At 40.2% G+C, this 23,634-nt stretch overlaps 1 protein-coding gene across 7 annotated transcripts in view; it reads left to right on the top strand.

The window, feature by feature from the left end:
- Positions 1-23,634, top strand: part of NRXN3 (neurexin 3) — a 940,418-nt gene that overhangs the window by 377,294 nt on the left and 539,490 nt on the right. For all 7 annotated transcript variants that reach the window (XM_083837468.1, XM_083837465.1, XM_083837469.1 and 4 more), the window contains 3 exons: positions 7,640-8,021; positions 9,384-9,574; positions 10,673-10,846. In XM_083837468.1, the coding sequence (XP_083693594.1) occupies positions 7,640-8,021; positions 9,384-9,574; positions 10,673-10,846 (747 nt within the window). The remainder of the gene's footprint in view (positions 1-7,639; positions 8,022-9,383; positions 9,575-10,672; positions 10,847-23,634) is intronic.

Genomic DNA, 23,634 nt, shown 5'->3' on the forward strand with positions numbered 1-23,634 from the left:
TATATTCATTTGGTTGTGACCCATGCTGTTTCGCCAGATGCTGCAGGTCCTCTTTCCTAGCTTCTACTTGAAAAACAATGAGAAAGAACGGCTGCCGTAGGACGTAAGATTCTGGCGCTGCCTATCTCTGAAAAAAAAAAAAAAAAGTTTTTTTTTCTACTGTGTGAATGCAATTAATTGCAGGTAAAGTGTTAATTACATTATCTGGAAAGCTATGAGCAGGATTTTGAAATAAGCCCAAAGATGTAGGTTTACAGGAAAATGTCTTGTCCTCTGAGGTAAATATATTCTGTGCTCTAGGCTGAAAATTTGCAAGAGAGTCAGAGAAGAATATGAAAGAAAAAAATGCCTTCTCCATGTAGGAATTGGCAGAAACTTGATCTACACTAACTTGGAGGAACGAGAAATTTTATTTAAGGGGGAACTCTCTGAACTAGTGAAATATGCTGCTAAATGCATCATCCTGTTTACTTTTGCATATTAACAGAACAGATCTTCTGGATACGATTTTTTAGCAAGCACCATGAGGTGGCACTCTCTACATTACCAACTCAGTCCCCAGAAATGCCATCTGTTTTTGAAGTCTATTTTTCATGAACCTGAGTTTATAAATAATAATGATACAATCCTATACTAAAATAGGATGTGCATATGTACATGTATATGAATTACATAATTAAAGATGCATTACAGCTAAAAATATCTGTTAAAAGAATACCATCGTGGGGAAGTCAAAAGTCAGAGAAGCCAGAGTTAAGACTTGCTGTTCAATCTGCGTTCCACTTCCTGGAGTAGATCTTAAATGATGTGGTCACATAGATTTTTCCACTGGATTCATGCTGTCTTTAGGCATAGATCAGAAGTCTAAATTGAGCCCTCAGTAAAAATAAACAGCCTATTTGATTGCCACCTTCTTTCTTACTGCTGGTTTGGAATAATGAACACCAACTAAATTTTGGTCTAAATATAGAGCTGTCGATTTTCTTTTTTTGTGTGTGTGCCACTCATCAATATGTTTATACAGAACTAAGAAGTTGTAATTGGATTTATTCCTGTGTTTGTTTCATGAAGTGAGTAGCTTTTTTTTCCACATTTTACAGGTTTGGAAACAGTGCACCAGATTAAAGATGGATGTATTTGGTACCAATTTGACGTGATTTTTGGTCATTTACATGCACAAATATTCAGTGTGTCTGTAAATAGGATCCTATTAGCTCAACTGTGCTACTTGGAGAACTAGGTCTAGACAATTAATGACCACCTGTGATAAATTTGTCATGAAGTGAATTATGTGTCTTCCCGCAGGAAACCTAAGGCAGAGACAGCATCTAGTTTTCCTGGACAGCATTTTGCTGTCTAATCGTAAAACCCTTCTACATTCCCTCCCTCCTTCTCCCTACAACCAACCTCAGAATATCAGTGATAAATGAGACATAAGTACAGCAGGCATGTTCCTCCCTACATCTTACAAGCACCCAAATTCTATAGCGGAGGCTGGAATTTCTTCTGTCTGCTACCACTTGAGCTAACAAGCTGCTGATTGTGGTAGTAGTTACGATACTCTGTACAGACCAGGGTGGGAGAATGAGAGGTGAACTCTGCATGTGGGGCTGACAGACAGTGGATTTCACACCATCATTCTTTAGGAAAAGACATCTCTGTCCTGATTCTGATCTTGTGTTATCATGCACTTTTCAGCCTTTTGCTGAACTTCTATCTGTACTACCACTGCCACTGCTGTCCTATATTTTTCTTAAGCCAGTCCAAGTATTGTCACTTTTTACCTTCTTTAAAAGCCTAGGCTCTTCTTTTCCACCCTCCCTCACTCCATTTCTTATGCCTCCTATATTTCAGTTTCTTGTCTGGGTGCATTCCACCTCTCATAGGTTTGACACCCCTCCCTTTCATCTTCCTGCACCCCTCCTTTCCCCCTCCTTCCCCCCCCCCCCCCCCCCCCCCCCCATCTCTACATTTTAGTTTTCTAACCTTTTGAAGTAAGGAAGCAGGGTTTGTTTATTTTTAAGATTTTTTTTTTTTGGAAAGAATATACAATTCTCTTGGCTTGGAAAAAATCAAAATTTTGATTACACTAAAACTGAAACAATCCGTAATAATCACAGTAGTGGATTTCAGATGGTTCGTCTAAACAGACTTTCCCATACACAGCTTCAGTTCCTATGAACTGACATTTTTCAAAATAAAATATCTCTGGTAAAGAACTGTTTTTTCTGGATTCAAAAACATTTGTATTAGTACTACAATTTGGATTTCTGAATAATCAGAGATATGCAGCTGATTTCATTTACTTATAAGTTTGTCCAGTTTTATGTGCTTAGGTTGTTGCTTTCCATGTCAGTGGTCACTGTATAATTTGTATAATTGTATAATATTTAGATCTACTGCTAAAATTGTGAGTAAGTGAAAAATAAATTGATGTAGTATTTTATCTTCATATTTGGAGTAGATGCTTGAAAAAATTTTTTTCTAATAACTGTTTTTCACTGCCGTTGTCCAAATGTGATCAAGTTTTTGTGAAGTATCAAGTATATATGCACTTTGTATTTGATCATGAGAGGCGAGTTAAATATGTAATGTTCAACAGGGCCTAAGCAAGACAGACTATCAGTTCACTTAATCTAACTCTTTATATACCAAAATTCAGGATGTATCATCCAAGTATCTTATAAACATTTCCAGCTTTACTTTTATCCTCAATGGAAAAAGATGTTGCAAACAGGAAAATTCACAAAAGGCCTATCAGTATGGTGGTGTGTTTTTTTTTTTATTATTTATTTATTTCTAATGCCTGGGAACTATTTAGGTAAGAAACAGCAGGAGACTTCAGGAGATAGTAGAGAAGATGAGAGAACTTCTAAACCCCAGTGGATCTGTCTTGGGGAAATGAAAAAGAGAATTTTCCCAGAGCTGAGGTATGGCGATCAGTGAGACTCAGGTATAGTCCCAGTGACTCGGATATACCTCCTGCAGTGAATAGTCAAGTTATGTGTATACACTAATTGACCAGCAGATGCAATAATGCAGGATATTATTGATAAATTCTTCCTGTCTGTAGCCTACTGGAACCATTAATTCAGGTCTTTATCTGTGTCAGTTTTTCACAAAACTAGTATGTGCTTATATATTTTTGAACTTTGTTTTTCTTAAACCTGGTGGAACTTCACCAGAGTGCTAAAATGTTATTGGAGGAGGAGAACCACCAACAGGTAGTGTGGCTGCCTAAGCTTTGTGTCCTTTGGAAAACCTTCTAAAATTAAGTTACCTGTCCAGTAATTAGAACCATAGAACAGAATCATATCATAGAATGGCTTCAGTTGGAAGGGACCTTCAAGATCACCTTGTTACAACCCCTCTGCTGTAGTCAGGGAGGCAATCACCTCCCTCAACCTGCCTGCCACTCCTCTGTTGATGCAGCATGGGATGCAGTTGGCCTTCTGGGCTGGAAGTGCACACTGCTGATTCATGTCAAGCTTTTCATCCACCAGAACCCCCGAGTACTTCTCCGCAGGGCTGATCTCAGTGAGCTCTTCTCCTAGTCTGTACTTCTGTTTGGGATTGTTCCAGCCCAGCTGCAGCACCTTTCACTTGGACTTGTTGAACCTCATCAGGTTCACATGGGTGCACTTCTCAAATTTGCCCAGGTCCCTTTGGATGGCATCCTTTCCTTCTGTTGTATCAACCGCACCACTCAGGTTAGTGTCATCTGCAAACTTGCTGAGGGTGTGCTTGGTCCCATTGTCTATGTCATTGATGAAGATGTCTATGTCATTGATAGCAGTACTGGTCCCAGGACAGACCTGTGACAGATACCACTTGTCACCGGCCTCCACCCGGACACAGAGCCATTGACCACCACTCTCAGGGTGCGACCTTCAAGCCAATTTCTTTTTTATTGAATGGTCCACCCTTCAAATCCATCTCTCTCCAATTTGTAGATTGGGTTGTCACACGGGACTATATCAAAGGCCTTGCAGAGATCCAGGTAGATGACATGGGTCAGTCTTCCCTTGTCAGCTGATGCAGTCACTCTGTCATAGAAGGCCACCAGATGGGTCTGACAGGATTTACCCTTGGTGAAGCCATGATGGCTGTCACAGATCACCTCCTTGTCTGGCATGTGCCTTGACATTGCTTCCAGGAGGATTTGTTCGGTGATCTTTCCAGGCACAGAGGTGAGTCTCACCGGTCTGTAGTTCCCTGGATCCTTCTTTCTACCCTTTTTAAAAATGGGAGTGATGTTTCCCTTTTCCCAGTCACCAGGAACTTCACCTGACTGCCAGGACTTTTCAAATATGGAGAGAAGCTTCGCAGCTACATTAGCCCAGTTCCCTCAGGACCCTGGGATGCATGTCGTCTGCCCCCATAGACTTGTTACGTGTTCAGTTTCAGCAGGCGGTCTCGAACCTGCTCTTTGCTACCTGTTCTTTGCTAATTACGTTAGTAGAATGTTAGAAAGTTACTCAGATAAATATGCAAAAGAAGGAAATGCTAAAAGCATGTGTATCTGTGCTTGTATGCTTTATGGTAATACCTAATTTCATACTTGCTCCTGTGCTTTTTCCAATTTTGCTTCCCTGCGGATATTGAAAAGTACAATATAGCAAAAGGATTGATGTAGGGCTATTGTAGTAAAAGAGAGGCTTGTTTTTAAGATCCACTTTGAAAAGTCAGTATTGAAAGAGACAGCATGGTAAAAAGAGGGAAGGGACCTCTACGTAAGGTGTCTGAATATTGCCTGGATGAGTTGATCTGTCTGCTTTAGAGTTACTATGGAAGGCTACAAAAAGTTACTCAACATTTGGGATTCCGGGCATTATTTCTAGAAGTGGTGACCCTCATAACCAATGAGAGCTGTGAAGTTCTTATGAATGCCACCAAATTTGATGCAACATATTTCCTGAGATCCAGAACTATTTATATATTGACCTCTCTTCCTCAGCTTTGTGTATATAAAATTGGAAATAACATCCCTGAGTCTTGCAGGAGTTTTCAAAGAAGATTATTAGAGTATAACTTGCACACTGTACTGCTCAACACCTGTGGTGGGCTGGCTGTGGCCAGCTGCCAGGCGCCCACCCAGCCATGCTCTCATTCCCCCTCCTTGACAGGATGGGAGAAAACAGGCTGAGAGTAGTTCGAGAGAGAGGGAAATCAGCAATTACTGTCATGGGCAAAACAGACTTAACTTGGGGGAAATTAATTTATTGCCAATTATAAATTTACTTGGATGGTGAGAAAGAGACAAAACTCGAATGCCTTCCCCCACCCCCTCCTTTTCTCAGGTTCAACTTCACTCCTTTCTTCCCGACTTGGTAACCGGGGGTTGTGGTCAGTTCCTCTCTGCCGCTCCCTCCTCCTCGCACTTTTCCCCTGCTCCCGTGTGGGTCTTTCCCACAGGCTGCAGTCCTTCACAAGCTGCTGCAGTATGGGTCCTCCTCTCTAGCTGACAGGAAAATCTGTTCCAGTGTGGGTTCTCCACAGGTCGTGGTTCCCCCTGAGCGCCTCCACCTGCTGCTTTGTGGAGTCCCTGTGGCTGCTGTGTGGGCATGTGCTCGGGCATGGCCCTTCATGGGCTGCAGGCCGATCTGCTCCAGCACCTGTAGCACCTCATCCCCTTCCTTCTTCCTGGACCTTGGTGTTTTCAGGGCTGTTTCTTGCTCTTTTCTTTCCTTGCTCCTTGCTTGCATATGGTATTTTGCCCTTTCTTAAGCATCTTTTCTCTGAGGTGCCACCAGCTTGGCTCAGCTGAGTCTTGTGGGGCTGGGGGTGCTTGTTGCAGCTGTCTGGAGCCGGCCATGTCTGGCCTGAGGCCTCTGGCTTCTCCTCATGGTGGGTGCCCCTTCAGCCCTGACCCTGCTGCTGACAGCTAGACGTGTAAACCCAGAACCGCACCACAGGAACTCTCATGGAAAAAATAACTCTGCTTTGTAGCAGAGTCTGAATAATGGACGTAGACTGAATGTGGAGAAAAGAATTAAGTGTTGAGTAAATGTTGATGATTTGAATATTATTCTTGTTGTATGCTAAATGGCACAAGGTCTGTGTAGAAAGGATATTTGTTTGTGTGACCAAGTGGTTAAAACTACCTTAATGAAGAAGTACAGAGTACTGAAATAACGTTATGTTTGTCATGGTTTTCATTCTGATGTCACTCAGCTTGTCTTTGTACTCTAGTCTTTTAGCATACTTCGTATTTCATCTGTATGTGTGGGCTCTGTGTATGTACTGATGCCTAGCATGCTTACTGAAGCATTTAAATCTGCTTCAATGGTACTCTGAGATGTTTTGTTAAGCTATCTCAAATGTTTTAACTGAGAGGCTAAAATCCATCACAATATGATGAATAACCCAGGAGCTAAATTGATGATTTAATATTTATCGGGCTTTTTACCTGTTGCAATCTTGCATGTTTCCTTCCTGCTGTACTGCTGGGCAGGGAACTTTAAAACAAGAGAAATAACATCAGGCTTCAGGAGGACAACAGAGTACGTGTTATTGGGTTTATTGACTATTCTTATTCTGCTTTTTTAAATCTTAATCTTTGTTTATTGAGTATTTTCAGACAATGCACTTGTATGGGTTATTTCAAAAGGGTCTGAATTGTTTGGCAGATGGACCATTGGATTGGGTAGGTCACTTCAGGCTTTAAGGGAGAGATCTACTTTTCTTGGCAGGCAATGAAGCCTATGTAGCACAGGGAGAAATACAGGGCTGACTATCCATGGCCCTTCAGTCCTGTTTTACCCCATCTGCCAGGTTTTGGTGGCTAGTACGCTCAAGTCTTTCCACCAAGACTCCTGTCCAATTTTTCTCATGTAGGATTACGTTAGTACTGCTATTAGTTTGGATACTGGAGGTCAACACAACAGGCTGGGAGAAGAGTGGCTGGAAAGCTGCCTGGTGGAAGAGGGTCTGGGTTGATAGTCAGCTGAATTTGACCTAGCAGTGTACTCAGGTGGCCAAGAAGGTATTCTTGCTTTTATCAGAAGTAGCGTGGCCGGCAGCACTAGGGAAGCGATTGTCCCCCTGTACTTGGCTCAGGTGAGGCTGCACCTCAAATACTGTGTTCAGTTCTGTGTCCCTCACTACAAGAAGGACATCAAGGTGCTGGAGCACGTCCAAAGAAGGGCAACAAAGCTGGTGAAGGGTCTAGAAAACAGGTCTTATGGGGAGCAGCTGAGGGAACTGAGGTTATTTAGCCTAGAGGAAAGAAGGCTTAGGGGAGATCTTATTTCTCTCTACAACTACCTGAAAGGGGGTTGTAGTGAGGTGGGGGTTGGTGTCTTCTCCCAAAGAATAAGTGATAGGACAGAGAAAATGACCTCAAGTTGTGCCAAGGGATTTTTAGGTTAGATATTTGGAAAAATTTCTTCACTGAAAGAGCTGTGAGTCATTGGAACAAGGCTGCTCAAGGAAGTAGTTGAGTCACCATCACTGGAGGTATTCAAAAGATGTAGATGTGGTGCTTAGGGATATGGTTAGTGGTAGAGTCGTCAGCCTTATGTTAATGGTTGGACTTGATGATCTTAGAGGTCTTTTCCAACCTAACTGAATTTATGATTCTGTATAACCTGTTACTGATCTCTGGGCTTTCTGCCTGTTCCTTGTTTCTGTTCTTCAGGCACAATGGTTGGTGATCACACACGTTTGGAGTTCCACAACATTGAGACAGGGATCATGACGGAGAAACGTTACATCTCTGTCATCCCTTCCAGCTTCATTGGCCACCTCCAAAGCCTCATGTTCAATGGGATGCTTTACATTGACCTCTGCAAGAATGGTGACATTGACTATTGTGAGCTGAAGGCACGCTTTGGTCTCCGCAACATTATAGCTGACCCTGTGACGTTCAAGACCAAGAGTAGCTACCTGAGCTTGGCCACCTTGCAGGCTTACACATCGATGCACCTCTTCTTTCAGTTCAAGACCACTTCAGCTGATGGTTTCATCCTCTTTAACAGCGGTGATGGAAATGACTTCATTGCAGTTGAACTAGTCAAGGGGTAAGTGAACATTCCGTTGTTTTCTACCAGGGTTCCATGTTAAAGATAAGCTTAAAATACTTGCATGAAGACAAATTCATCTCACATACTTTCTGTTTGCTGAGGTTTATGACAAAGCAGTTGGATGTAAACACTGTAGCTTAAGGGACTCCCCATTGGCTTCCCCTCTGTGACTTAGGGAGATTCACTTTTTACAGCATGAAATACTGAACTTTCAACTCCTTTAGATTTGGTTATGCTAACATTTTGTCTTGTTAACCTTGCAGAGCAGCACAGAGGAGGAAATGTGCCCAGGGTTCTGAGTCTTCTTTTTTTTTCCTCTTCTTCCCCTCTTCCCCTGCAACAGACCTGGTGCATTTCTGCCACCTCCACTGAAGGGGGAAAAAAATCTTCTGGGCTTCCAAATTTTTCTTGTTTTTCTTCTGGTGATGCTCAAGAAAAAGCAAACTCAGCTTACTTTTGAACAACTGTATTCTTTTGGCAAGGTCAATGGCTTTAAAAACAAAAGCACCTTTGTTAGTTGAATAAATGTTTATCTTGTACTCATCTAGATACAGCAAACATGAATTCCATGAATAGGCTTTACTAGTCCTGTTTATTTCAGTATAACTAAGGAACTAATGTTCAGTTTGTTTCATTTTTTCATTTTTAACTTTGCATGTGTTTCTGGGACATTGAGTAATAACTTAAAAAGAGTCATGAGCTCCTGGCTCTGTGGAGGGTTTAATTTTGCTGTTTCTTTTCTAAAAAGAATATTTCTCTCTGTCCTCAGGTGGATTTCTGTGTTTGAACTGTATAAATAATTCAGGGTAACACTCTCATGACTTCAGTCTTTGTTAGGGTCTTTATATTTTGCCAAAAGATGTGCTAATTGTTTTGCAGCTGTTTGAATAAGCCTATGCTCTCATGTGAATTTTAGTACAGTATTTTGAGTGAGTTTCCCAATTAACTTTTTAAGGGGGTTATTCAAAACTCAGAATCTGGGGAATAGGTGCCCTAAATAAGCGTGTCTAGTGTTGTTCTTCGCTACATCTATTGATCTTACCTGTTTTTAAAAATAATTATGTGCATAGTCAAAAGTTCTTGTGGATCTGCAAGAACTTTATGAAAAAGAGGAATATTTTATTATTAGAATCTGATTACTTCAAGTGTCATCTTCTCAAAATACAAATTCTTCTACTTTTTTTGTAGAAAGAACCGTACTTTTTCAAATCGGTGGCTTAAACTTTGGCTGACTAGAACTTTCTAATGCAGAGACACTTCACTTCGTGACTTGCTTAGGCTATTTTTTATCATCTCTAGCCCTCATCAGTAGTGCTAGATTTGTTACAGAATTTTAACTGTTTTTTACTACGCTTACAGGTATATACATTATGTGTTTGACCTTGGAAATGGACCTAATGTTATCAAAGGCAACAGTGACCGTCCTCTCAATGACAACCAATGGCACAATGTTGTCATCACCAGAGATAACAGTAATACACACAGCCTAAAGGTGGATACTAAGGTGGTCACTCAGGTTATCAACGGTGCCAAAAATCTGGATCTTAAAGGTAAATTCAAAAAGAAGGATGTTTTCCTTCATCCCCTTTATTCTGGCAAGTCTTAACCAGTACACGAAAGAGCTAATAGAAATCATGGGTTTCAGAACAGTAAATCTGGAATTTGCTGATTTTTGGATTTCAATTCCATTTTTCTCTTTTTCTGTTTGGCAACTTCCTGTAGCAGAATAGGTCGTCATATTTTGTTTTTGCTGTTGTTTTTTCCTCAAATTGGTCAATCTACAGTTTTCTCTAGTTAAGATACAATTATGTTTTTGTTAGAAACAGAGGAGATCCTGGAGAAGTACAGCTGTTTACAGCATGTGTCTTGCATTGAGGGGTGATAGGTGATGAAATAGGATGCTACAATGATTGGCAGTGTGCGTCTGTGTGTGCAGACGTTAAAACTGTTGGAAGCCCAGGACTGTGGAATATAGGGCACTAGTGCTGATGGGAAAGCACATTGGCAAAGTCAATGAGCAGGCCACATATGGTTCAGAATAATAGAATGGCCTGGGTTGGAAGGGACCTCAAGGATCATCTAGTTCCAAACCCCCTGCCCTAGGCAGGGACGCCACCCACTAGATCAGGTTGTTCGGGGCCTCATCTAACCTGGTCTTGAACACCTCCAGGGATGGGGCATCCACAGCCTCTCTGGGCAACCTCTCTGTTCCAGTGCCTCACCACCCTAAGTGAAAAACATCCTTCTAACCTCTAATCCAAATCTACCCTCTTTTAGTTTAAAACCGAGATCAAGCTCAGATTAAGTAATACTTGCACACCCTGTAAGGGAAATAAGTTCATAATTGCTACTATTTTACATTAAAGTGATGTTGCATACAGAGTTCTGTAAGGATGAGAGTAGAAAATGATGCTTTAGGTTAGGTTAAGTTTCAGTTGTACTTGGATGTAGTTTAAGGGCACCACTGAAACATCATCTTTGCACAGTAAAGAGTCAGAAATGACTTCTGGGCCTGTAAAATAACCTACTTTGCTTTTAACCTTTCCTAAACAGATGTTCAGCTCACTATATTCATGTAGGATGTGGGGAAAAGCCTGTTTAAAACGTATGTAACTTTCTTCTTCTATGTTTCACCTTTTCTCCTCCAGGTGACCTCTACATTGCTGGCCTAGCTCAAGGCATGTATAGCAACCTCCCAAAGCTAGTGGCCTCACGTGATGGATTTCAGGGCTGTCTAGCATCTGTGGACTTGAACGGGCGTCTGCCTGATCTAATCAATGACGCTTTGCACCGCAGTGGGCAGATTGAGCGTGGATGCGAAGGTACAACCGATTTCAGAGAAGTTCCTCTCTCCTGTACTCTCTTACTTCACTGCTGCCTCCTGTGCATCTAGTTATCCACTTTATTGTCTGTTTTGTTAGTTGGCTTTCATCATGACATCCTTCACTGCAATCTGTGCTCCCAAATGCAGTTGAGGATAGCTAGCCTCTGTCTCTGTAGACCTCATCATTAGCAGTTTTTCTCTTGCCTATTCAATCACCCATGAAGTGGTACCTCCAGTAGTGGAAAGGATGGTACTGAGATGGACAGCTCTTTATATGTGCTTTTCTCAGAGCTGTTCATTAACTTCATAATACTTTTTAAATGCTTTGAAAGATGTTCTGAGTCTGCAATTCAGTAGTGCTTCAGAGGGCTCTTTTGGCATTTGCAGAAAGAATTATTTTGAGACCAAGTAGAGGCAGGGGAAATGGAAGGTGGAATTTGTAACTGCTAGTTGAAGATCAGACCATAACAGTAGTTCATTTTTGAGGAAGTGGGCTTTCAATGAAAGCACTGGAGGCTATTCCTCCAGCGTTATCTCTACTGTCTGGAAAAGTTTTTTTTATTTTTTTTCCATACTTTCTCTCTTCTGGCTGATATGGAAACAGATGTGCTCTGTGCCTTCTTGAAGCATGTAAATAGCAGTGATTTCTTGATGTTTCTTTAAATAATTTATTGTTCTTGTTTAGTTCCTGTTTTTTTAAAGAACATCAACATCAGCCGCAGTAACTCAGGAATATGCTTACCAATTCCCATAGCGTGTGGATTACTTGGCATCCAAAAAAATCAAGGTTCTGTTGGTTGGGTTAACTGAAAGCGACCATTATGTCTAGTTCAACTGAATATCCATCTGCTTTGTTTGCTACTGGTCAGTAGAGGAAGATAGTTTTAACAGGAGAGGGGTGTGGTGTGCATGTTTGCTAAGACACATGTCCCTGACTGGTGCTCACAGAGAGGACTTCATGAAATGAATTTACTTATTTCCTTACCATGTCAAGATTTCAGGTTACATCACTTTGAAATATAGACACTTGTCAAGACTGTCCCTTCCTAGGACTGAAAGTATCATCTTAGAGCCATCTTTGAGTACTCATAAAACATCAGATTGGTTCTTGAGTTAAATCGAACCCCTTCATTGTCTCTGGGTCCTCTGGTTGGCTGGAAGCTCCTGTGTTTCAGCCCTACTGCCGCACTCCCACAATAATGCTTTGGTTTGTGAGAATTTTGTCATAAGAGCCCACTCAGTATCAACTTCAATTTCACAGTATTGGTAAGTTCTGCATAGCTTTAGGCTGTTCTTTTTTCTGCCTTTTTGCTGCTTTTGAGTGTGTTAACCACACTGTTCCTTGTGGAAGTGAGCATAGTATAACAGAACTTGTGGTTTTGCCCATTTGTAGCTGAGCTAAAGTGCTAAAAGAAGAAATGCATCTTTTCCGTGTAGTTATTTATGAGGTTCAAGGGAAAAAAAACAACACCATTTGGGGTTTTTGAAAATCATTTCTGATTACCTTCAGTGCACTGAAAGCTCTCCTTTAATGTTAGTGATTTCTGGTAATTCTTCTATTTAAAACTAGCATAATCTGGCTGTATAGCCTGCATATTATCTCTACTAGTCTTTCTCCTTCAGAGGACATTTCATTAGATGAACATGTTCTGTGTGTGCCTCTGGAACAGAATGATGATGTTTTCCCAGAAGACTTGGCACCACTATTAGAGCTATTGGGTTTCTTTCTCCTTGTACCCAGTGCAGTTCTTTGCTTTACTGTCCTATTATTCAGGTTGCATAATATCAGTGACACTCCCAGAATGTGTAATGTGGCACTTATTTTGTCTGTGTACCTATCTGGTACCTGCAGAGCTGCTGTCTGAACGTGGAGATCAGTTCACTCTTAAAAATGCCAGGAATGTGAATTTCCCTTCTCTTCTAAAGTGCATGAAACAAGATTCAAAGTTGGAGGCAGCTAGAAATATAAAAAAAATGGATGGGAAGGTCAATGATGGCCTTCATTCTGCTTTGCTAGAACTTTTCTTGTAAAGCAATGCCCATGTTATTTCCTTGACTGGTCCACGCTCAGTGCCAAGCGAAATGTTGAAGAAGAAGGCGTTCTCTTTGCCAACATATTTAGGATTACTAAAAACTGAGAAATAGGTCACCAGAAAGCTGTTTCATTTGAGTTTTGAATCACAGCAGTCCCCATGGCTTCATCTCACCTCTTGACTACTGCCTGCCACTGACTGTTCTAACAGTTGCCCCTGAAAAGCATATCTATCTCCCCTTCCTCTAAAGAAGGAAAAACTTTAAGCCTGTTGGATTCTTATTTAAGTCTCATTATTTCATTTCTGTCTGAAATGATCTTGGGTGTGTAGTCTTAACATCCTGAAGGGCTGAAGTTCTGAGCAGCTCCTGCTGTCTCGTGTTAAATGTGTTTGGAATAAACAGTTGCAGGCCTTTTGGGTCAATAGTTATGCTGTGTTAATTGTAGGACATGTTATTTCATCATGAAAGACAGTGGGGGAGAACATACATGAGGAGTACAGCATTAAAGGAATGTTTTTCCATCCTCACATGTGAATCTTGCTTTCCAGATGTGGTATGAGAAAGATTTTTGCTAATGCTTGTCTTTGTTGCAGCTTTGAAATTCTGTTGCAGCTTTGCATTCTGCTAATGCTCAGCTTTGTTGCAGAGGAAAGAAACCTAGGGAGTACAAGCATGTGAGATGTAGGTCAGGAGATAGCACTGTCCACCCAACATGAGTACTCCACTACAAATGGGTGACCTCGTTGCATCCTGTTTGCATTTGTTATCTCTATTCATGTATTTGTGTACCCTATTCCAATTAAATTTCCCGAAGTCTTACAGAAAAATAATGTGGTTTATTGTCTAGGTTCTACCACCATCCCCATTACATGCTTTTGAGCAGGCCATTGAACTTTCTTGGCTACATTGTTCCTGTTATGTGCAGGAGGATAATTCAGCCTTGCTCTGCGCCAAAGCACAAGCGAACCACATTCTGCAGTTTGCTCTGTTCCAGTGATGGGCTCTTATTTGAACAGGAGCAGGAAGCACTTTTAAGATAAATTATATTTATGTGAGAGTTATTTCTTTAGGATCTAGAGAATCCGAGTGCATTGTAAGGCAATGTATAGGAGTAATTAGCTGAAATGCAGGCATCCTGGAGACTGAAAATGTCTCGTATTTAATAGTGTATAGTAGTGCTTAACAAACAAAAAGAACAGTTCAGACCTACAGAAAATAATTACTTTCTGTCTATCACCTACCAGTTTTACTCTTGCAATTTCATTAAGAAATTATCTATGATGGAACTAGATTACGGCAGCACAGCTGAGTGACCTCTTTATCCTGTCCACAAAGGACATAGGTTTGTTATCTGAAATGTCAGCTTCCTTTCGCACTATGCAGTTTCCTTGTGTTCAGTATAAACTTGAGCTTTCAGATCTTGAAATCTACCACTCAGTCACCAGTGTGCTGGCCAACATGATAGCTGCCACACTGTCTGTGTAGTGTGTTTTTTGTTATTTTGTTTGTTGAGATGTCGTATAGGGCCACCTTTTTTGGCAAAGAATGGATTTCATGGGTGATTACCTGAGGACGGAAGGGGAGAAAAAATCCAAAAGTGTCTGAAATGTCAAATGAGTCCATGGAGTTTAAGCCTATCCTACCCCATGCTTTTTCTTTTGGTAGTCTGTTTTTACAGCTCTTTTGCAATTGCTTCCTTTCTGATTACTCATGAACAACAGACAGCTCTTCATTGTTTTTGGGAAGGTCTGGTCATGTCCATGATGGCAGCTTGTGTTTCCCTGGAAGATATTCAGCAAAGCCAAAAAACCTTCTTGCTGCCTGTTGTGTAAAATCTGTTCTGGGTTGACATTTTACCACCACATTTATTTAATATTTTTTTTTTACATAGAGTATCTTTAGCTCTCATGATATTGCAGATTTAACCACCGTCTTTTGTATAAGATGGTCCTTTTCCCTGCCACCACCTCAAAAAAAAAAAGAGTTGTGGGGAGAGCCTGACAGAAAAGGTACAAAAGGTAGGGAAGTTAAGACTGAAATGATCCCGGCTTCAGTGTTTACCCTAGAACAGCAAACGAGCAATTCAGGCTACAGAGCACTCTGAAGAGAACAAGTCAATTCTCAGAAAGGACAAAGAAGTAGTCTGACTTTGTGTTGGTGAACCACTTCTACTAGAAAATGCAAGTGTGTACTTTGCCTTCTTTGGGCACTGCTCTCTCCACCCATGAAACAGAGATGATATTCATCTATATGTTGTGAAAGTATGAAATTGAACGGTGTCTTGCAGAGCACATTTAAGCTGTGGGTGGAAGATCCTAGACATGAGCTAAGCATTACAATTTGAGGACAAATCCTTTGTCACTACTTGGTTCTCTCAATCTCTAGCTCTGCAGCCTATAGGTTGTGGTTGGCAATACTTATGCAGCTGTTGAGTTTGAGTAATACAAGCTATTTCCATTTCTGTCAGACAAATATTACGGGTGATGCTGGAGAACTTGAGAGAAAAGATTTCTGCACTGTGTGGAATGTATGCTGGAAGTTGGAAGATAAAAGTTGGTGTTCCAAGTGACCTTCTTTCCTTCCAAGAAAGTAAACCGATTGAAATTTCAAATCATCTCCTCCTTGATTCTAGATTCCTAAAATCAGTTTCTTTTGCTAGGCATCTCATTCCTAGTTTTCCTATTAAATGAACGGATGAATTTGAATTTATTCCATCTACAAAAGTCAAGACTCAGTGACTTACTGCTTTTTCCTCACTGGTCCTGAAAGAAGCTATGTAGACATCTTGAAAACTCCATAAAAGGTTGAATGTGGATAAATATTAGTGAGTACTTACTGCAGCTGGGGTTTTCTCCTCTTTACTAATTTCCCATTTGTTCATTTATGTTTTCTTTCTTTTATTGAGAGCCTTGTGCGGCTTACTACAGGCACTAGAGCTATCTGAAATTCAGGTGCACCTTCTAAATATTCTCATTTCCACCTTTCTCCCCACAAAAGAAAGTCAAGCACACCTAACAGCACTGATTAAAGAATTTTATTTTTTCTTCTTGTGCTGTAGAGATATGGCTTCTTCCTCTCCTTGCCTTTCCTCAACTGTTCTGCTGATAACATCTCACAAAGGAGAGTGATTATTACTTAACTAAGTGGTGACTTTGCTCCAGATGTTTGGGGACTTTTTTTCATAATTTGATCCTCTTTCAGGTCCTGCATTAAAATCATAATCTTGTGCTACTTTCCATGAAATATTATAGTTAACCTTTGGAATTCACTAGTGCATGAGAAGCGTCAGTGACACAGGCTGCATAATCTGAAACACATTTTGCATACCAAGCAGTGTGTGGAAAAAAAAAATCTAATCTCACGCTTAAAATCTCACAGCAGGATAGTGTCAAAAAGGATTTCACCCTTCATCTACTCATTAATGAAACTTCCAACATGGTGATACTTCACTTTTCTCTGTGGAATCAAAATTTGTCCATTGAAGAGAGGAGCATTAATTTACTCCATGATAGTTTGACAGCTCTACTGTTCTTTATGATTTTGTATTCCATTGTCACAGTGTTACTGGAATTATGGAACAAATGCAGGCTTTGTTCTTGCTCAGCTACAAAGAAGACAAGGAACCGAGCAGTTGGGAAAAGTGCTTGTTTATGTACAAATTACTTTCTTAGAACGCGTGTCAAGGAAGATGCATGGAGAAATGGGAAAAATTGTCCTCTCCCACATTTCATTCCCTCCCCCCTCCCCTTTTTGTTGTTGTTTGCTTGTTTGTTTTTGCATTTTATTTAAACAACTCTGGGGATTTTATGGCTCTGTGTAGTGGAGCAGCTCTAGAGGTGGGAAGAAAAATCTGTCTGGCTCAGGAGGGAAGGTAATTGCAATCTTGAGTCATTCATGGGCTGTGAAACAATAGCAAAGGTTCAAAACGTTAAACTTCATAGGAAGTACAGGAATGCCAGTTCTGGTTTATTGGGTTGTAAATGTAAAGTAAGAAAATGAGTGAAAGGGAGAGCTACCAATCTCTCTTCAGTATCAGCAGTTAATATTAGAACTTTATAAGAACAGAACATTACAAAGGTGAGTATGCACTTCTTAAATATCCATCTTTTGATCAGTGAGGTCAGTGATTTGGTGTTTTGTTGTTCCCATTGTGCTGTATAATAGAAATGTGTAACCTTTGTTGGCAAGGGATTTGGGAGCTGCTGCCTGTACTCCCATCTTTGTCCTGTGCTTTTTCCATGCTGTAAAAGAAAACTTAGAATCAAGGTATAGACACCAAAAATCTATGTGGCTTCCCTGTAAAATGGACTATCCGTGTACAAAAAAAAAAAAGGAAAAAAATATTTCTGTGCCAAATGGAAGACCGTTAGTGGTATTGTTTTGTTCTGCTTTGCTTTTTTATACTTTTCAATTTTCACCACGTTCACTTTGGTCTTCAGTCAGTCAGACTTGGTAGCTTTATGATTCTCTTTTTGCCTTGTGGATTATGATTTGAATGCAAATAAAAAGATCATTCCCACCGAGGTGAAAGAATGAGCTTGTACTGCTGTTATTTCTGTTGATTGCTTTGATGAGATTGCCAAAGATTGCACAGGTCTGAAGCCTGAGGAGCTATCTCTTTGCCTGCTGATTCAGACTTTCTTAAGAGTGTGTTGAAATTCATGAGCAGATATCAGCTCGTGAGGGGGAATTTTTTTACTGTCACTTTCCATCCAGTGTCAAGTTCAGTTCTGGGAATGAACAGAGGTTATCTTCTTCCAGAATTGTCAGTCCCCTATGGTTTTCTAGCAGTAAATCCACTGTGGACAAAGATTCAAGGCAATCTGTGCTCTTGTGAAGGGAGATTTATGTTCAGTTCCAGAGTCTGCATGTAGAAACAAAAATATTCCTGACTAATGATTTGAAAGTCAAATAGATTTTTGACTTAAATGGATTCTAAGTATTTCTCAAATGAAACAAAATCTCTCTCAAATTATCAGTAAATGCTGAGGGATTGGTGTTAAGAATGTGGTATTTTTCTCTTTGTACTCTGTAAATTGTGACCTTGTGTGTGTGAATGAAATACGTTGCCTCTCTCTCGTGTGGTTTTGTTATTTGTTGATCAGTTTTGTTTTGTTACAGTGGTGATGGGTTAAGGTAGCCATGTCCCTGTGTGTCCTTGTTCCCTGTGTTGTCCTTCATGCATGTGTTTATTATGCACATTGGCTGTGATGGTTATACTAATTGCTTTTTGTTTATTTAAAGTGTTGTGACCCTGGTTTATCTGCCTTTATACTAACCTGTTGTTTATTGTTTTTGCTTTTTCTTTTTTTTTCTTTGTTTTTTTTTTTTTTTTTTTTGCTAACAAAGTTGAGTTGACCAAAGCTGACCTGCAAGGTAGAGAAGGTTCTTCTTCCCATTACTGTTTTGGACTGAAAGATGCCTTTATGTAACATTTGGTGCCTTTTTACTGGATGCAGTCACACCTCTGGGACTGAGGAGAATGACAAAACCCAGTCCTTCTGGAGGGAAAGTCTGGGTTGAGGAAGGACATGGCAAACCATGAAGGTGTTTTTGTTGACCCGAGAGGTTTGACTGTATCAATCTCTGTGGACATCTGTAAGAGCGCAGGTTGATTTCCTGAAATGGTTAATGATCTTTCAAGCAAATAGCAGTTGTGTATAGAGATATGGAAAACCCTCAGAGCTTTACAAGGCGGAAAAGTTGACTTGGATTCTTCAGTGTCAATACTAAGGAGTGAGACTGGATGATGAAAACTAGTTTTTATAACCTAGGCTTTGGAAAAAAAAAAAAAAAGTGTCTTTCTGGAATTTCAATTAAACTAAAAAAAAAAAAATCAAACTACAAAGTGCCTTAGTAGTTAGGCATTTTATAAGCCAAAATCGATCCAATTTGAGTACTGGCTGAAGTGATCATGCCTGATTAGCAGGTACTTTTATAAATACTAATTTTTATACCTCTTGTAGGTCTCTTTTTCAGAAACTTCTACTGGATAGTTTCTGATTTTTATAAAGCAGGTAGGGCTCTTTTGTGATGTTGATCCACACATGAAATTGCTATTGACATCTTTTTATTACTATTACTTCATAAGTAAAAAGGGAGCAATCGATGTTGGAGGCTGCTGAAAGGCTGAGGACTATGCGGGTGGTGTTAAAATATCAAAACTATGCAAGTGAAAATCTTTAAAGAGACTGAGAATAGCTTTGGTAGCAAAGGGAGGAAAAATTATGAAGAACCCAGGAAAATGACTCAAAGAGGTGAGGCCAGATAGTAATTGGGAACATACCGCTTGAATTACAGAGAAGTGGTGGGTTAAACAATGCTAACAGAAAATCAGTTTAATGAAAGCTAGGTCTTAGGCGACACATAATGAAGAAAAACTTAATGGTACAATTACATACAAATGCTCTATATCCCCAGGAAGTAAGTAAGGAAACCTGCTTATTAGAAATTAATAGATCTTTGATTCTACCAGTATTAGAGAGGTATTTTCTATGGTGTTGAGAAGTCTATCCCTTTAAACTTCGTAGTGAGAGTATGTTTCCCAACATCTGAAGAGACTGCAGCATACAAAATAATTTATTCCTGAATCTTGTGGAAGCTTAAGAAAAAGTTCCTTTTTTTCAGTGGAAAAGGAGTAAACCCTCTTACGTGTAAGAAGACAGAAGCACTTCACACTTCTCTCTGTTCAATAGTCCTGAAGCCACAAATGATATCTCTTATGATATCAGCTTAATCACCTTGAAATTTTGTGTCTAAGCCACAGGTTTAGTCTCAGGTTTTGTTGTGGTAGAAAATACAAAGTGTTCTTGTTTCAATCTGAGATAGAAACAAGACTTCCCAACAGTTTACATATCAATGGAATTAAGTTTTCTTTTTTTTTGGCTTTAACTTCATGAACTCCTTTTCCGTTCAGCAGCTGTGATGACCTGGCGATGTTCCTGTTCCTATCTAATGCACCAGGTGTAATTTTCCATTTAAACTATTCCTGTTCCATATTCCAGGGGTTGGCGGGTAGCAATTACCTTTGTGTCAGAACGTCATCTGCATTTTTTGGTGTAGCTGGCATTCTATGGCTTAACAGAAAAGGGAAAAAAAATGGAGGAATCAAAGGAAATGTTAATAGGTAATTGTTTTGTCAGTGTAGCAGGCATGAATAGGCAGAAGCATATTAGGAGGTACCCTCTTACCCAACAGACAACAAGTTTGACTGCCCGTCAGTCTTCAGAATGCACGCCCAGGAGTTCCTGTTCAATTTTTGACGTCCAGTGAGATGGATGCAGCATGAAGAAGAGGTGTTGTAGCCAAACAGATTTGTTTGTTGTTTTCATTTTCCAGGGGTCCTCAGAAACTAAAGGCTTTTCACAGCTGTTGAGATTCATTCCTACTCAAGTTCATATTGGCATAGAACCTTATAAAAATATTTACGTTTCAGATGGAGACACCTGACCATATGTACACCTAAGGAGAAATGTTTCTCTTGAGTACATTATGTGGATTATTGGCTTTTCAGGAAACCAACCTTTGCTAAATAGTCTTTCTATTTCAGAACATGAAACTTACCAGACCATGAGGTCTGGTTGCACAACTTTCCCACTGCTGTGATTTGCAGTAGGGAAGGGTGTTTTTCCAATTAACTGTATTTTTCTTGTTCACATACAGCACTTTCAGTCTTTCCTTCTTCCTTTTATTTTCTGTGTTTGATTGTTGTTTACTTTCTCTGCTTCATTTGCATTTCCTTGTCCCCTGCCATATCTCAGATCCAGGCATACTCCCTTTTATGCAGCTGACTTCGTGGTTTTTTTCCTTCCTTCAACAGCATGTGTACGAGTGCTTTTCTCAAGGTCTTCTAGGTTGCTTAGAGAGGGAGAGAGGCAGGGTGACAAAGAGGGAGGGAGATAGGCATATGACAAGTTTAATCATGTAGATCCATCCTCTGTGGATTCCCATTCTTGCTGCTGATTCCCTTCTCCTGTCACCATGGGGTAAATGTGCTTTCCATGGGATACTTACACATTCGTTATCTTAACTAAGTCCTTGCTCCTGAAATTTTTAGATCAGTTGTGTTCTTGGAACAGAAGGACGTTGTGTTGTAACTGACGTCAAATGAACGGAGAAGTCAGGTTCGACTGAGGCACTGGGATGAATAGCTGTGTTTTCAGACTGCAGAATGCTGGCTTTTAAGTTATTTCTGACAGTGGGTAACTTTAAATATGGATTCTGCCAGATGCCTAACCTTATTTAGGTGATGAAAGGGATGATGAGCTCTTAACAAAATGAGGAACTCAGAGAGCTCAAAGAGCTGGCTTTGCCACCCTTGAAAATATCTTAGATTTTTTTTGGTTCTAGTGTGCTAAATTAAAGTCACTTTGTGATATTCCTGCTTTCTACCACCCATGATTCAAAATACAGGATCTGACTTTTTAAGTCTTTCGCTGAGCCTTGATTCAGCATGCCCCCATTGCTATATTGCAGTTACAGCATATGAGGTATGGTCCATCCAATGACGTGATGGTTCCATGGGATTCAGTCTCAATTTTGCTCACTTCTTACTCAGAAAAATCTTTATATATATATATGTGTGTGTGTGTGTGTACACACACACACACACACACATATATATATATATATATATATAAATTGGAAATCTTATCTGTATTCAATTCCTCCTTAACCTGCACTAGGAATGAGTCCTAGAGCAGAATGGGATTCTGCCTAGTGCTTCTGGTTTCCAAGCCATGATGCCTCTCTCAGAGCTGTACTGGGCCTGTATTTTGAGTTCAGAAAAACAGAACATCACCAGTTATGAATGAAGGGTGCTGGCAGAAGTAATCTTTAAATTTATCATAGGTATAAATTGCCGATCATCATGTGTGACTGGCAGTGGTGAAGATTTCACTTTGTTACAGTATATGCAAGATCCTTCTTACCGAGGAAATAACGTGAACGCAAATGGTTCCTTTCAAAAGGAATGAATTTTCAATGTATGAAGACGGTGTTATGTACAAGTCCTAGAATGATTTCCTTTAGCTTAAAGCTTATTGCTAGTTATGATCAAAGCATGAAGCATTTGTGTTATAATCCTGCAGCTGTTCTATCAAGGAAACTGAATTCCTCATGTAACTCAGAAGAATGGTGAATACAATATCGTATCTTGTATTTCTCAAGTTCCTTTCGCTGCAAAGCGCTTTCAAATAACACAGCAGGAATGGCTTCTGTTGCTGAAGAAGAGAGCCCCCCTGTGAGATGAAACACGGCAGTTTTAGCAATGCACAGCAGTAGAACTCAAATTTTTCCGTTTCAGGGCAGAGAAATCCACCATACAGCTGAAACTTCGAGGAAGAGTCAGGGAGACTAATTTTTCCAAACAGTTTACGTAGGAGACATCTGGCTACTGTGCTCTTCTAAGGTGATTTTCTTCAAATGTTTAGTGGTAAAAAATAATAAACCATACATCTAGCTAGGTAGTCTGGAAGAAAAGTCCAATACTGGACTTATTCCCAAGAAAGTCTCAGATCTTGCAAGTCATCAGATCCTGAGGTGTTTCAGTAAGAGTCAGAGATGCAGAAATAAAGATTAAATGCTGTGGTTGTGGAATTCTCCTTTGCCATCCCATATTCCCAGTGAGCCTCCTCTGCTGATATGCTTAGTCTGGACAGGAGGTGACAGAGCAAGTCTCACTTCTGCTAGCAGGGATGCTTTCCTGTACTGGGGAGTTTTCTACTTCTGTATCTACTGCCCGCTCATGCCACATGCCCAGCAGAAAGTATGTTAAGAAGCTTTGTCAGGCCCAGCTACAAACAGATAACAAAAAACAAGGCCTTTGAACAAAAATGCACTCATGGGAAATAGCAAGTGCTGTCAGGATGTTGCAAATTCAAAGAGAACATTAAAGTCAGAATGCATATTTTTTTAATTAACTGTGTAGAGTGACTTACCAGATGTATCTCAGACTATGTGAAGGCTTGATCTGAAACTTTGCTTTAAAAATAATTCTAGAATGTTGAAAGTGTCGCCGAAGGACTGACATTAAAAATAGACCTGAAGCCTGATGGCATTGGTATTTTAGAACCATTTCTACTGCTCTTCATATAACTTCAGTTTGTCTTCCTTTCCTAGTTCATTAGCACTAAAGGGCATGTGCAGGGAAACAGAGTCTTCATTTTATAAACCTTCCTGTGCTTCTGTCACTTTGCTCCCTAATCTAAAATCCTAATCCCCTGTGACATCCCTGTTAGTTGCTCTGAACAAAATTCTGTTGCTACAGATGGAGGATTATGACACCAGGCAAGGACTGTAAGCAGCGGGAATAGACGAACTCTTGGAGACAAAGATGCTTTTACCATGCAAATGGCCCATAGTACTAAGGGGTGAGGCAAAGCGTAATACCCAGGATCTATGCTGTGCCGTCACAACTGACTCTAAAGACAGCCGATCAGGCTTCAAGCTTCTTTTTATTGTCAGCATTTCAGAATTCCTTGTCAGATGGTGCTTAGGGGTGATGTTTTTTCCTCTTGCTGCTTTAAAAATACTGTTACCATCTTCACAGTTGCTTGTTGTAAAATGCAATTCAGAAACCATGATACTGGGCATAATTCAAACGCCTTGGCTCTCTGGCCTGTCACTGCTGAGAACACCTCAAGCTCCAGTTACTAGGCTTCATGCAAGCTTCTTTTTAGAGTTGAGTTCTAGTACTTCCTCCTGTAAGTATCCTGGACAAAGGCTATCCCCAACACAGTAATGCCCATTATT

Source organism: Anser anser, assembly GCF_964211835.1.
Source record: "Anser anser genome assembly, chromosome: 5".
Classification (NCBI taxonomy): Eukaryota; Metazoa; Chordata; class Aves; order Anseriformes; family Anatidae; genus Anser; species Anser anser.